At 51.4% G+C, this 13,764-nt stretch overlaps 1 protein-coding gene across 3 annotated transcripts; it reads left to right on the forward strand.

The window, feature by feature from the left end:
- Positions 1–4,837: 4,837 nt before the first annotated feature.
- Positions 4,838–13,243, forward strand: PIK3IP1 (phosphoinositide-3-kinase interacting protein 1). 3 transcript variants are annotated; one of them, XM_064522255.1, is made up of 7 exons: positions 4,838–5,123; positions 5,590–5,651; positions 6,322–6,435; positions 6,520–6,636; positions 9,129–9,314; positions 9,443–9,521; positions 11,606–13,243. In XM_064522255.1, exons 2-7 carry the CDS (start codon positions 5,606–5,608, stop codon positions 11,811–11,813), a joined length of 750 nt encoding a protein of 249 aa, XP_064378325.1. In that variant the 5' UTR covers positions 4,838–5,123; positions 5,590–5,605; the 3' UTR covers positions 11,814–13,243. The 3 variants fall into 3 exon arrangements, with proteins under 3 accessions (XP_064378325.1, XP_064378326.1, XP_064378324.1); XM_064522256.1 differs by having other exon boundaries at positions 4,838–5,048; XM_064522254.1 differs by lacking the exons at positions 4,838–5,123; positions 5,590–5,651 and adding an exon at positions 5,903–6,221.
- Positions 13,244–13,764: the final 521 nt, after the last annotated feature.

Below are 13,764 nucleotides of genomic sequence, written 5' to 3' on the forward strand. Positions count from 1 at the left end.
ACAAATATCTGTGTGAAATTCAGTATTGTCCCTGTTTAATACCTGGAAGGCAGTGGAAATAAAAATGAAATAGGATACATAAACATATTTTGCAGTGTTTCTGGCCTGCCTGCCTCAGGTGCTAGGTCACTAGTCAAATGCACGGTGTTCTAAGCACAATTACATTATAAAGAAATAAGAAGAGTGTGAGGTGAAACTTCCCTAACGTTCGTCAACTCTCTGCTCCTTTCTGGTCTTTCTGCCTCCTCGTGATTTTACCGGTTTGGATCCTAACTCTATAAATGGTGAACTCTAACACCACAGTAACAATAGACATTTGTTCTATTCTGTAGATACATTTAAGGAACTGACTCTTTGCTTTTGTAATAGACGTAGAAAGTCTATGTACGGGTCCACGTATGAGAGTCGTGAAAGGAGCTATCTCTGCACGCCGATGGCATGTGGGCAACTTAAAGAGAAAACAAAGAGATTTGCCTTTCTGCAAGGGAAAGAAAAGGCAACTTCCCAAAATAAACGCAGCCCTCCCACGGCCTTCAGGCAAGCACCTGTGGAGAGAGAGGTCTTTCACAGTACCCTCTGTGCCAATGTTCTTGTCTGCTTTCAGGACAGAGGTGAGAGTTCTGCATTGTAAATGTGTTGTCTGTGAATCCTGCACTTCCATGAGTAAAGACGAGTAGCTCTGCTGAACAGTTTGGTATCTGCTCACATGCTGAATTACAAAGATGCCTCAGATCCCAGTCCCCAAAAGCCTAGGAAGGTAAAAAAAACGTAGCCTGTGTGAATAAGGACCAGCTCATGTGTTACAGATTTTTTTCATGGATACATGCGTATATCCCCATTGCTGTTCTGCTGGCATGGGGTAAAGGAGTTGCTTGGTTATAATCAGTGGTTGTGTTTTTTAGAGGTGGTTTATTTTCCGCAGCATCTGGAAGCCTTGCATGTTTAAGTGCAACTCTATAACCTCATTCTTTCCACAGTGGAAGCTAACTCTTACTCTGATAATATTCCATGATTATTGATGTTTAGACAGCAGAGTTTTAGGCCATCAGTTCTGTTTGACTGTGAAATCCCATGGTGAGTGAAATATTAGTAGAAGGACATTTGAATAATCCTGTCCGATTTGCTAGAAGTTCTTTTGTCTGCTACTAGAATAGAAATCTTGATTCCCTTTGACTCAAATCTCCAGGCATAGATTTTCATGCTGCCTTTTTCACATTTCTCATCTGCAGATAAACTATTATTTTTAGATCAACATTTGCTAACCAATAAGAACATTGGCTTAGCTGACTGCCTAGCTTTGCCAGTTACTGCTGTGTACAACAACAAATTAAGAAACCAGAAGCTACAAAGCTACTTTATACATTACAAAACAGCACATTCTCCTATTTTTCTTCCTGCATTAACGTTTAGTTGTGCTCTTCATCTGAGCCAGCACTACCCATGTAGGACTTGGGAACATCTTAGACTTTCCATGCGTACCCCTTTTCATGATTCCTTTTCCTTGAGTACTGTTTTGTGATGTAAATACTGCATATCCAAGGCTTTCAAAGCAGTTTGCAGATATTTCTTTGTCTTCTGTGGCATAAGTAGTGTTAACATGGAAAACTGAGGCAGAAACTTGCCTAAGGTCAGACAACAAATCAGTAAATGAATTTAGATTAAGGCTGCTAATTCTTGACTCATAGACCCATGTGTTCTCTGATTAGATCACAGTATCTTTCAAAATAACTTCCCTTCCTCCACCCTTAAATACATGCTCTGTTTTTTGTCAATAGCAGCCTGCATCTGCAGAAAGAAATGGAGCAAGTGGAGGCTGAAAGCTGGGATGGGCTATCCGTCCCCCTTCAGACAGCTCTGCCTTGTTCCCAAGAGCATCGCTAGGGCTTTATACCTCGCTAGGAGATGCACCCGCTGGAAAGCAGGTAAAATGAAGTGTCTGCAATTCAGATAAGGATTTTGAAATGCTCAAGCGGGGGAGAGGGCTGAGGGCAGTGATACCAACCGAGACCCTCACGACAGCCACCACAAACCCGCGGGAACACGGATGTGTGTGGGCACTCGGGTCCGTGGGGACCGCCGAGGGCCTTGCGCTAAGGCGCCGTGCAGTTTGTCCGGGAAGGACAAAGAGGAGCTGCTCTTAGAGAGGCCGCCGGGTGTAAAATCTCCTAAGTCAGTGGCTGCTGGGAGTATGTGGTGCTGATCTCGGTGCTGGGGCAGTGTAGCCGTGCTGCCCCGGGAGGCGACAGGACACAGCCTGCCCTCCCGAGGCCTCGTCCTTCCCCCCAGCCCACACAGCTCGGCCGAGCAGGGCCTTCAAGTGAGCAGAGCAAACTCTCCGAGCCAGTCTGAACCAGTTCAGATATCACAGACGGTTGTTTTGCTTCTGCAGACTTCCTTGTTAGTCCTTGGAGGCTGCGGCTGGCATTTACTTAGCCATAGCTCATGCTGTCAGATGGGGGGAGGGGAAGCCTCTCCTGCGCGTGTCGGCAGGGGGATGCAACAGTGCAGCGGAGACTTCTCCATCGCTCCACGCTGGCTCCTTTGTAGTGGCCGCCTCTGTCTTGATCTTTGGTTATACCTCAGCTCACAATTTCATAAACTTCACGTCTGATCTGTTTATTCCAACCTTTTTTCCTTTTCTTCTAATTTTTTTTTAGGTTAGGAATAAAACATATTTGTTTCTGACTCCTACGTCATTGCTTACAGAAGGCTTTTTATAGGTGAGACCCACGGCTATTTTTATGATCCAGACAGAGGCAACAAAGGAGTAAAAAAAAAAAAAAAAAAGTGCTTAGCTGGAGTAGTAAGTACTTAATAGTGTTTAGTAGCATTTGATGCTTACCATCTTTTAAGCTTAAAACAAAATTGCTGTATTATTTTGCCCTTGGTGGATGAGGCCTCAGAGCGTACTATCTTCAGTTTCAGGCGTCACAACTTACAAAGGATGCAGGAAAATTGCAGAAAGGGTGAACTGGAAGGAAGAGAGGTTTAGAAAAACTGCTTTTGAGGGAAAAACTGAAAAAAAGAATTTGTTTTGCCTAGACAGGATAAAGGGAGAGGTGGTGGGAATGTGACACATGACCTGCTACAAGGAGGGCAATGGTCAGCTTTCTCCATTTTAAGCAATCCCTTAATTTAATTATGTTAATTTGTCTAGGAAAGAATGCTTAGATTAGAAAATTGCTTTTGCTTATTTCTGCCAGTATCTAGTTAGTACGATAAAGTAATAAAGCATATTAGTTCATTCTCTAGGAGTTTGGACAAACTTTTCCCAGGGAAGATCTGAACATACTTGGCTGTGGCCAGAGAAGGGGGGTGGGTTTGATGGCTTTTTGCAGAGTCCCTTCCAGAGCTGTACATCTGTGGTTGCCTCCCCTTGCGTAGCGTGCTGTGCTACGTGTCAGCTTCCCGGTGTTTTTCTTCTTTAAGAAAATGTCCTATACACTTTGAATTTTTCCACAGGTGAAAAAGTAGAACAAAATAAAGCCCAGCGGAGAGGCAGGAGAGAGAAAACAGACATTGTTCACTCTGGAACCTGTGTAAGGTAAATGGCAGAAAGGTACCAGCACAATTGAAACTGGTTCACACTGAGTTTAGGGGGGTTTGTCAATCTCCCCCATTCCTAAAATAGCGTATTAATTCTCCTGTGAAGTGACTGTGGATGGTAGCATGTGTATGCTTTGTGGTGCACGTATGTGTATGTACATACATACTTTTATATGTAAAGTATGTGAGGGTGTAGATGCAGAGCTAATTGCTTGGTTATAGTTCAGATGGTTCCTTTAAAATCAAGTCTAAAGAACTAACGTCAGGTTTCATCTCTAAGGATGCAGCAAGAAGAGCAAACCCTTTCCCCAAAAGCAAAAAGAGCAATCAAGTCTGCCTCTGACAGCTGCCATTGGCATCCTATTAAACTTAACTCTGTGAAACTGCCAGGCATAAATCTTCCCTCATCCTGGAGAAAACTAGAGATGAAAGACAAAATTATACTTAGAAGTCAGTCATGGAAAGACTTTGATCTTCGCCATTCATATGAAGGCTTTGCATTTCTCCCACATTCCCCGTTGTCCTTCCGTGGACTAGAAACTCCAATTGTTTGCTGGAACTTGGCTGGGTGAAATGAGAAGTGCAAATTTATCTTGTTGCATAACAGGAGAGCTGGGAAAGTCTGGGATTTGTTTCCACAGAGATTACTGCCCAGCGCACAGTCCTGGGATCAGTATGTACAGGAGGAGGTGCTTTCTGTGCAAAGTGGCATGGAAGCTTTAGCTAGTCTTATGAAGTGAACTATGAGAAATTAATTGAACTATAAGAAATTAACAGCCCTCTGCAAATGGTTTTGGACAGACTATGCCTTTGGATGCATGTGTGTTCCTGTGATTTCCATCGGAATGGAATTTGGCCCTTACAATCTCTTACGAAGAGGTATTACATGCAGAGGGCCTGATCTGACAGTCATTAAAAATTCTTGCTTACTGCAGTAAGCGTTGCCTTTGCGGAGAGAAACTGGAGAGCATAAGGAGCAGAGTAGCTGAGAGTCTGTGCACACGAGGAGCGAAAGAGCATAAAGCAGACATTTTAGCTGGTGATGTCGGCCAGGATTGACGCACAGGCGCTTTTTCCCAACTTAGCAAGTCTGGCTGCAGTATTTTTAATCTGACGTTAGTAAATTAAGTTTTCTTGTGGTGTTAAATCATATTGTTGAAATGTGAATCACACAGAAGTGCTAAGGCTTATGGTTTCATGTTCAGTTGTAGTGCTGCTTAATTAACCTGCTCCCTCGTTACCCCTCTGTCATGCTGCTACATCTGTTTTTTCTGTGGCTGCATTGTGGACTGGATCCAGCAGGTGACCCGGCTGAAAAGGGTTGAAGTGCGGGTGACCTGTCAGAAAAGGGGACCAGCCAGGCTGGATCAGCACACGGAGCCGCTCATCACACCAGTACCTGTGCTGGCATGACAGGGAGCACTGCCAGGATGGAGACATCTGGGAGCGGAAGGGAAGGACTGCTGCTCCAGCCAGCGCTGCCCCGAAAAGCGATTTGTCAGGTGCTGAATACAATGTGCAGCTTCCTGGCATAGAAGTACTTTTGGTGTGTTTGCGGTTTTCCACGTGATTGCAAGGTACTTTAAGGGAAGGAAACTTCTCTGACCTCCTTTAAGGGGGGGGTTGTTTATCCCTCGTTTAATAGATAGAAAGTGAAAGAGCAAAGAAGCGAAGCAGACAAGTCGGCCAAGGTCAGAGGGAGCTGTGGGAAAGCCAGAAGCAGCACCGTGTGCTGCAGGCCGGGGCCTTGGCCACCGACCCATCAGTTGCCCCCGGGGCACCTTTGAGAGCTTTGTCAGGCAGGACGAGCGTTCAGCTGCTCGTGTTTCCCTCGTGTGAAACAGAAACATTGCTGATGACTCTAGATGCTTGTGTGCAGTCACTGGCATCGCAGCATCTGAACACCTTTGTTTGGAAGCAGAAGCGTATATTGTAGCTCGTTTGAAAGGTCTGCAAAAAGGTTCTATCGCTGTGGCTGAATGCCTGCAATGTAATTACCGTAAAGCTTTTTTCAGGCTTTTCACTTTGTTTTTCTATAAGCAGACGCAGCTCTTAATGCATGTGGCGTCGAAGCAAAACAGTCGATTCAGAGGGGCGAGAAGAAGGTAAATCTCTAACGCGGATGCGCGCAGCCTGCGTGCGCCCCCCCACGCGCGGCCCCCACGCGTGGCCCAGGGACCCCCGGGGGGAACAGGGAGCAGAATTCAGCCGTTCGCGGTGCCTCTCCGGGGGGAGGGCGACTGCGGGACCCCCGAGGCCCCCCCGACCCCCCGGCCGCGCTCCGCCCTCCGGGCACGCCGCGGGGCCGGGCTGCGCGCCGGGCGGGGCAGCGCTCCCCGCCGCTCCCCGCCGCCCCGGGGGCCGGGCCGGGTCCCCGCCCCGAGCCCTGCGCCGCCGCGGCCCTGCGCTGCCGGGGCTCGGGGCCGGGAGGCGCCCGGGGGCGGGCGGCGGGCGGCGGCGGCAGCGTTAGGACCCGGCGGCTGGCGGGCGGCGGGGCGGGGGGGCAGCGCAGCCCGGCGGTTGTTTACCGGGGCGGCGGGAGGGAGCGGGGCAGGTCTGGCCGAGCGGCGCGGAGCGCTGCGCGCCGAGGATGCTGCGCGGGGGCCCGCGGCGGGCGGCGCGGGGCGCGCTGCTGCTGGCCGCGCTGCTGCTGGCCGCCGCCCGCGGCGCCGAGGGTGAGTCGCCGCCGCCGCCGCCGCTTTGTTCGCGGGGGCGCCCCGGGCGCGGGGGCGGCGCGGCTGCCCGCCCGCCCTCCATGGCCTGGTCTCTCCGCAGAGTGTCTCCGCGGCGACGGCGCGTCCTACCGCGGCAGCCGGCGAGTGGCCTCCGGCGGCGCCCCGTGCCTCAACTGGCTGGCGGTGCGGAGCGGCGGCGCCGCGCTCCCGGCAGGTGGGTGCGGGGCCGCGGCCGGGGCGCGGGGCCGGGGCCGGGGCCGGGCGGTGCCCGCGCTGACGGCCCGGTGCCCCCCCGCAGCCGCCGCGGACCACAGCAGCTGCAGGAACCCGGACGGCGCCGCCGCGCCCTGGTGCTACGTCCGAGGCGCCGCCGGGGTCCCCGAGCGGAGACCCTGCGACATCGCCCCGTGCCCAGGTAGGAGCCGCCCGGCCCGGCCCGGCCCCCCGGCCCGGGGCGCTGCGGAGGCCGCCGCTGCCCCTCCCGGCCCCGGGGCCGTGGGTGGCGGCGTGTCCTGCCCGTCCTGCCTGCCGCCCCGGGGCTTGTCACAGGGCGGGGACCCCCTGCACCCCCCTGCACCCCAACAGCCCCCCCCGCACACCTACATCCCCCATACACCCCCCCGCACCCCAACAACCCCCCCGCACTCCAAATCCCTCTGCACACCCTCCCCCTTGCACACCAATAACCCCCTCACATGCACCCTTTGCACCCCCACCCCCTTGCACAACAGCCCCTGCACACCAACACCCCCTATACCCCCCCGCACTCCAACAGCCCTCCCCACATACCCTCTCCCTTGCATATCAACAGCACCCCTGCAAGCACCCTGTGCATACCAGCACCCCCTATGCACCCCCCTTGCATACCAACACCCCCCTGCATACAGCACCCCCCCACACACACCAGTGCCTCCTGCACAAACAACCCAGGCTGTGGCAGGCCTGCTTCCCATCCACGGGAACAGGGACCCGTGTCCCCAGGGCTCCCCTCTGCCCCTTGCCTGGCCATGCTGCTCCCGAAGCACAGCCCTGTGGGCGCACATCTGCCTCCCAGCTGTGCCATGCTCCACCCCTGGAGCTCTTCCCTTAGCGCCAGGAAAGGGCTGCACAAAGCCTTGACCCCCGTGCCGGTGCGACCCCCATGCCGGTGCCGTCTCGCTTGCTGCCGTGGGCTCTGGCCATGTGTGAGGTGGTCTGGGCATCCAGGAGCTGCAGAGATGTTGGCAGAGCATCAGGGTGGGGCGGTTACTGCTGTCTGAACTGTGAATGCTGGGCTGAGCTGGGGGGAAGGGGGAGGCTACAGGCAGGGGGGGAGAACTTGGAAAAAAGATAGCTGAGGGGAGGACAGTAAAAGAAGGAAACCCCAAAGACTGGATTCCTCCTGGGTAGTCGAGTGTGTCGGAGTGGGAAATAACCTGCCAAGAGAAGAACTGTAGCTGAAGCCTATATCCGGGAGAAGAGATGTTGGTATTGACCGAATCCAAAGTAACTGCTACTTTTTTGAGACATTTTCTTTTCAAGGGGGCTCTTGTGTCTCAAGTGTATGCGCTCCACTGTCCCTCAGGATTGCTATCCCTGCATGTAAACACTTCCCCCCACACGTACACCCTCCGTTTTCCTTCGCTCCTCGCCTTTTGCCTGCTTTTCCCTGAAGATAAAGCAAAACAAATGTTGCTGCCAAGATCTTTACTCCAAACACTCAATCCTGCAGCTTTGGGATCGGGGGAGTTGACTGACCTTTCAGCCAATTCACCATTTGCATGTTTAAGGAATCTGGCCATTTTGTGTCTCGGAGTGCGCACCTTTTTATTGTAGCCCTCTCCCGCTGCTCTCCTTGGTTGAGCTCTGGCTGACCTGATGCAGAGTAGCTTGCAGTGTGGGAGACCCCGATTTCCTGTCTCACTCCCCTTCTGCACTTCCATTTCACATTCCACCGAGGACTCAAAATGGCTGCAGATGGTATTGCGAGCTGTGGGGTGAGATCCAGGGCCCGCTGAGAGGTGGAGGGAGTTTTCAGGTGTGGATGCATACTGTGAATGGCATATCCAAAAGGTATGGGTTTTTTTTCATTTAGGGCTGGCCCGCACAGGCGGTAGATATGTTCCCCTGGCATAGCTTTTACTGTTCTACAGCTCTGATTTAAACTGTGGCACGAAAGAGGAAGCTGTCTTGCAAATAGGTCTCAAGGCTGTTGATAAAAGTCCACAGGGCTGGGAAGGAGTCTCTACCGTGAACATCCATCCTTATGTACCTTTCTTGGAGCTCTGGCTGAGGAGGGAGTTGGTGTAGTTATGCTAGTCAGTGACTGCTGCCTGAAGTGTTGCTGTGACTTAACCTGTCTGTCATGCTAAAGGAGTTCGCTACATGGCTGCAAGGAAGGACGGGGAAAGAAGAATGTCCCTGGGTTGTTTTCACACCAGCTGGAGTCTCCTTCCATCAAACCTTTCTGTGTCAAGAGGATTGAGGCAGAAGAGAGATAAATGCACGCCTGGGAGGTTTGGGATGGAGATGCTGATCATCTTGTTCATGTCTGTTCAGCATGATTGAAGTTGCAGCCTGTTTATTGATCTGTGCACTAAATGAAGTCATTGTGCATCCCCTGGACTGATGCCCTGAACCTGGATTTCATTCTGCTCTCTGACTCCTGTCTTGTCTGTGGTGGTGCCTTGCACTCCCTGTTAAACAGATTCAGGTTGAAGCAAAGTGGGGGAGGAGTGTGTTTCTTTCCTGTCTTGGTAGGATTTAGGATTTCTGGCAACAGTGTAAGAGGGAACAAGTGTTTGTCAGTGTACAATAAAGGCAGTTCAGTGATACCAGACTAGATCTGTCCTACTCACTAGGCACATGCTACTTTGAAGTATTCACTTCTGCTTGGTATTTAGCACGTCTCTGTTTTCTTCTCAACAGATGCTACTTCTACCGCAGCCCCAGTTCCTGCGACGGAGGCTGATATTTCTCAGGAGGTCGACCAAGTGTTTGAACCGGCTGATACCTTACCCTCCCGGAGCGAGGCAGCCGCTGTGCAGCCCGTCATTGGGATCAGTCAGAGAGTGCAAATGAACTCCAAAGAAAAGAAGGACTTAGGGACACTAGGTACAAACCGAGAATCAAACACTGGATCCATTCCTGTAATTCTGGCAGGATGGATTTCTTTTGAGGCTCTGAAAGCAATGTGATAGCTGGATTTATGGCCTCTGATTTTGCCTCTTCTTTCCTCACAGGGTATGTGCTGGGGCTGATCATGATAGTGATAATCATTGCCATTGGAGCCGGTATTGTCGTGGGATATGTCTACAAGAGGTCAGTGGCTTCCCTCCTTTGTCCAAAAGCTGGCGTAGGCGTGAAACAATCTGTACAGATCAGGAGTCTGAGCGCCTTCAGACCCAGCCAGATCCTAATGAAAAGGCAGATGGAAGCATGAATTCTCATACGTTACTGGTGCTGCAAGGGTTTGTCTTGTCACACTGAGAAAGTAACTATTTAAGAATTAATCCCATTCTTCTCCTTTTGACCCATCAATATGAGATTCTTTCCCATTTAAAGTTTCAAACTGCTCTTCTCTGTTTTTTGTTTGTTTTTGTCCCTCAGTGTGGCTTTCTCAGATGCTTCAAGGGGAGCTGAATTCTAGGTATAAGCTGGAGGGAGCAAATGGGTGAAGTGCCCTCACAGGAAGTTTCTTTTGCAATCAGAAAAAAAAGAGTTCCCCCAGCAGGCCAGCATCCCTTGTGGTCTTCTGGTTCCACTAGTCTAGCTAGCCTTAGGAGAAAAATAAATGGCAAAATCTTTTCTGAATGTGCATTGTGTCCCATATAGTGCTTTTCTGGGCGAACAAATTATATTTTGCCAAAGCTCCTGTCTGCTTTGGGGTCAGTTTTGATTCACCCTCAAGTTATGACTTGTGCAGCCACTTCACTGTGTTGGGCAGAAACCTTTCTGTAGCTCAGCAGCATTTGAGCATCAGAAGTGTTAGTGGTAATAGCAAGCAGCTTAGTTGTAAGAGTCAGAGCAGAATTAGCAAATAGCAGTGAATGTGGTTGCAAGTGGAGGCCCAGGCTCCCTCTTCCGGGAGGGTTTGCTTTGTATTTTGGCTGTTTGACAGCAGTCTGACACAGCCAAGCAGAAGGAGCCCTTTCCCAAGCTGGGACATGTCCTTATGTAAGTGTTTATAATAAATGCAGACAGAAAAAACACAGGGAGGAGTGTTACATAAGGGGCAAAACACAGAGTGCTGCTTGTCGAGGAATCTGATTTGAGGTGTCACTTCAGAGAATGCTCTCTGGTGTGCTGGCAGGAACGGCGGCCGCTGCTGCACGCGTGTAGGCAGCTTTGACAGGCAGCCAAGCTGCGTGTGTGCTGACTGGAAACCCCCGGCAGCTCTGCCTGGTTGTGATCGCAAGCCCCGAGAGGAGTGGGTGGTGCCTGTCTCACCTTGCTCCTGTCATCGGCAGGAAGGAGCAATAGACTGAGGTTGAGCCTTGCCCAAATGCAGCTTCACTCTGCGCTGCAGCCCCAGACGGCCCGCAGCAGGGCTGCAGTGCGGGATTACCTTCTCTCCCCCTCGCTCCCCAGTGCCTTGCTCTCAACGCTGCACGTCCAAGCTGGCAGGTGTGGGCGGGTGTGGTGAGAAGCCTTTAATGGGTTCAGTAGCTCTGTGGCTTTCAGTGTACACAACTCTTCTGGAGGCAATGTGCTATTAATGCTATCCATTTTTAAAGCGAGGCAGCTCTTCAGCTGTACAGATTACAGAGGTGTCACGTCCCTTAGCAACAGGCTGAAGAGTGGGGTGGGTTTGAGGAGCTGGTTATGCTATAAAGGTGTTAGCTGCAGCCACAGCAAGCAGGGCCAGCTCTAAAGTAGGGTTTAATACTTTCAGTAACAGCTTCATTTGCTACGTAAGTCTGTTTGCTGCAACAAAAGGCAGAATCTGCCACCACAGATGTATTTGTTCCTGTCAGATGAAGCAGGCCACAGAAGCTGTTCTGCACAGCAGTGGGCTCTGTGCTGTCTCAGTGCTCCCCTGGGCCTGCACTAGCCAGTGCCTCGAGATTATAAAGTATTAGGATGCAATTGTCAGTGCTGTGGCTTGAAGGAGAAGCCTGGCTTTACAGTCATGATTTAGCTGTAGCTCTGTCAGTGAATGAGCCAGTGTATGAGGGAGGAGCAGACACTGCTTGGCTGCTTCTTGTAGAGGTACACCCATAGGCTGTTCTGCTTACAGCAGTAAGAAGCAGGGAACGTTTCTGGGCCCTCTGTGTGTGGCTGAAACATCTGTTTGTAAGAGCTGAACCTCTTTCTTTCGGCTGCATCACTCTGTTGTGACTCCACAACCAAGCAGTGGCACTCACCCTTTGCACTTTTTTTGTTGTTGTTGTTTTAATTTCTAGGGGGAAAGACCTGAAGGACAAGCATGAGCAGAAAGTCTATGAGCGTGAAATGCAGCGCATCACACTGCCACTCTCAGCATTTACCAACCCTGCCTGTGAGCTTGTAGATGAGAACACAATCGTGGTGCACACTAATGAGACGCCTGTGGAGGACACGCACGATGGTAGTGGCCCACTCATGGGGCAGGCGGGTACCCCTGGTGCCTGAGCAGCTGGGGCAGGAGAGGTACAAGCTGAGCGAAGCCCCCAGCTTCCCACTGTGAGCGCAGGGGGCAGCGTGTGTGTTCATTTCTATTTTGTTTTCTTTTTGATGAAAGCCAGATGGAGGTGATGCAGAGGGATGGAGCAATGGGCTACTCATCACAATCTGTCCGGGGGAACCATTCAGTGCATGACCAGCTGGGGACTGGTGTGGGGGACCCTGCTGCTTCCTCCCACCTATCTCCATGGAGTGCCAAGGGGGCAGGGGGGATGATGGGCCAGGCTCACACCTGGCCGCAGAGCCCATTGTCCAGAGCACGGTCTTGGCTTCCTCTTTTTCTGTTCCTTTCCTGTTGAATGGGGCGCACTGTTACTTGCGTTTCAGCTGGAACCCCAGGAGGGAGCAGTACTGCAGGGACTGAGGGGAGCTTCGTGTCAGATATAGCTAGATAATTACACTCTGATTATAGTTCCTGCCTTTTCGCTTTAGTGGCTGAGAGCTGGAGACACGGTCCAGCATCCTGCTACTGGATCAGTTTTTTTTGAGGGAAGAGTGTATTTGAGGGATGGCTCTGGCCAGGAGCAGTATGTTTAGCCCAGCGTCAATTTGGAAAAGCTCTTCTCAAGCTGCTGACAAATCCAGGTCTTCCAAGGCTGAGGCCACATCTCCATTCCCCTGTGGTGCTACATGCACAGCCAGAGTTGTAGGTGTCCAGGCAGTCTCTGCCTCCTGCTCACTTACACACATCAGGAAACCAGAAGGCCAGCAGTAAATAGTTGTGGAGTGAAGAAAAATAACCTACCCTTCAGTTACCTACAGCAAGTTGAGCACTGAGGGTAGCTAGCGTCAGCTTCCAAATTCTCTTGACTTCCTACAGGGCCAGCTCTGGTCTGAGTGGTCAAGCCAGCTGTGGAGGTGACCTGGACACAGCAGCTCCTGCTCCTAGGGCAGGAGAGGGCAGCTGCTTTTGCAAGATCCCAAAGTGATGGCAGGGCTTCTGGCCCAGCCACCTTCACACACACACTCTGTTTGTGCAGCAAGACTCGCTTACAGAGCCTGGCCCCCTTAGAGTGGTTTTGTAACAATTTTTATCAGTGTTTCAGGGAGTTTGGAAGGGATGGCTGCTGCCGTGTCTCCCAAATGGCACCGAGGCAAGGCTAGTTCAGGGAAACATCCATCCCCATTTCAGGGGATTCAAGCCATTCAAGTGAGTTTTCTGGCCCTCTGCTGTGTAGCTGAGGGACTAATAGGGAACAGCACTTGGCAGCAGGGGTTTTTGTGTCAGTGTTTGATTCAGAAAAGGGAAACATTTTATTTTTAAATGCCTTTGAATACCATTTCTTTGTAAAATGTTTTAAATACCTCAAAATGAGAAGGTGCAGATTATGCTACATTGTGCTAAGGCTTAAAAGAAAAACGCTGTGTGGACACCTCTATGGGCTGTGGCTCATCTGTACGTTCCTTCCTGCCGGAGTACCGCCCTTTTGCTTGTTGCTGACTTCAAAGTGAGGAGAGGGGAAGATGCTACTTCAGCTTGCCAGGCACAGAGGTAAATCCGTACAAGCAGTGCCTCCACTCACCAGTGCTGACAAGGGGGCAGGGAGCTCATGCCCCTGCTGCCAGCAGCTGCCTTAGGACTGGGACACTGTTCCCAAAAAGCAGCTGTGGGCACACAAGCTAGCGAGCCACGCTGACTAAGCAGGCAGCCCCTGGGAAGACACGCTCGGTTAGCACCCCTTCCTGCGCTGATGCAGGTCTGTTCTGCTTTGGTGCCTCTCAGCAGCAGCTCTGGTCCTTGGGGGCTGGATGGACACAAAGCACAGCAGGTTACAGGATGCACTGACACAGCTAGCTTTTTCCCTTTGGTCCTGGCATCAACAAACGCACCTTAACTGCATATTTGGAGAGCATGGTTACTAAAAAACAGGCTGTATTCTTATCCCTGCTGCAGAAAAGT

The sequence above is a fragment of the Dromaius novaehollandiae genome, chromosome 17 (genome assembly GCF_036370855.1).
Source record: "Dromaius novaehollandiae isolate bDroNov1 chromosome 17, bDroNov1.hap1, whole genome shotgun sequence".
Classification (NCBI taxonomy): domain Eukaryota; kingdom Metazoa; phylum Chordata; class Aves; order Casuariiformes; family Dromaiidae; genus Dromaius; species Dromaius novaehollandiae.

What these genes read in the sequence shown, in the direction of transcription:
- PIK3IP1 (XM_064522254.1), top strand. Translation starts at nt 6,137, where the DNA reads ATGCTGCGCGGGGGCCCGCGGCGGGCGGCGCGGGGCGCGCTGCTGCTG. An exon ending in CGCCGCCCGCGGCGCCGAGG is followed by an intron (nt 6,222 to 6,321) that starts GTGAGTCGCCGC and finishes GTCTCTCCGCAG; the next exon opens with AGTGTCTCCGCGGCGACGGC. An exon ending in CGGCGCCGCGCTCCCGGCAG is followed by an intron (nt 6,436 to 6,519) that starts GTGGGTGCGGGG and finishes GCCCCCCCGCAG; the next exon opens with CCGCCGCGGACCACAGCAGC.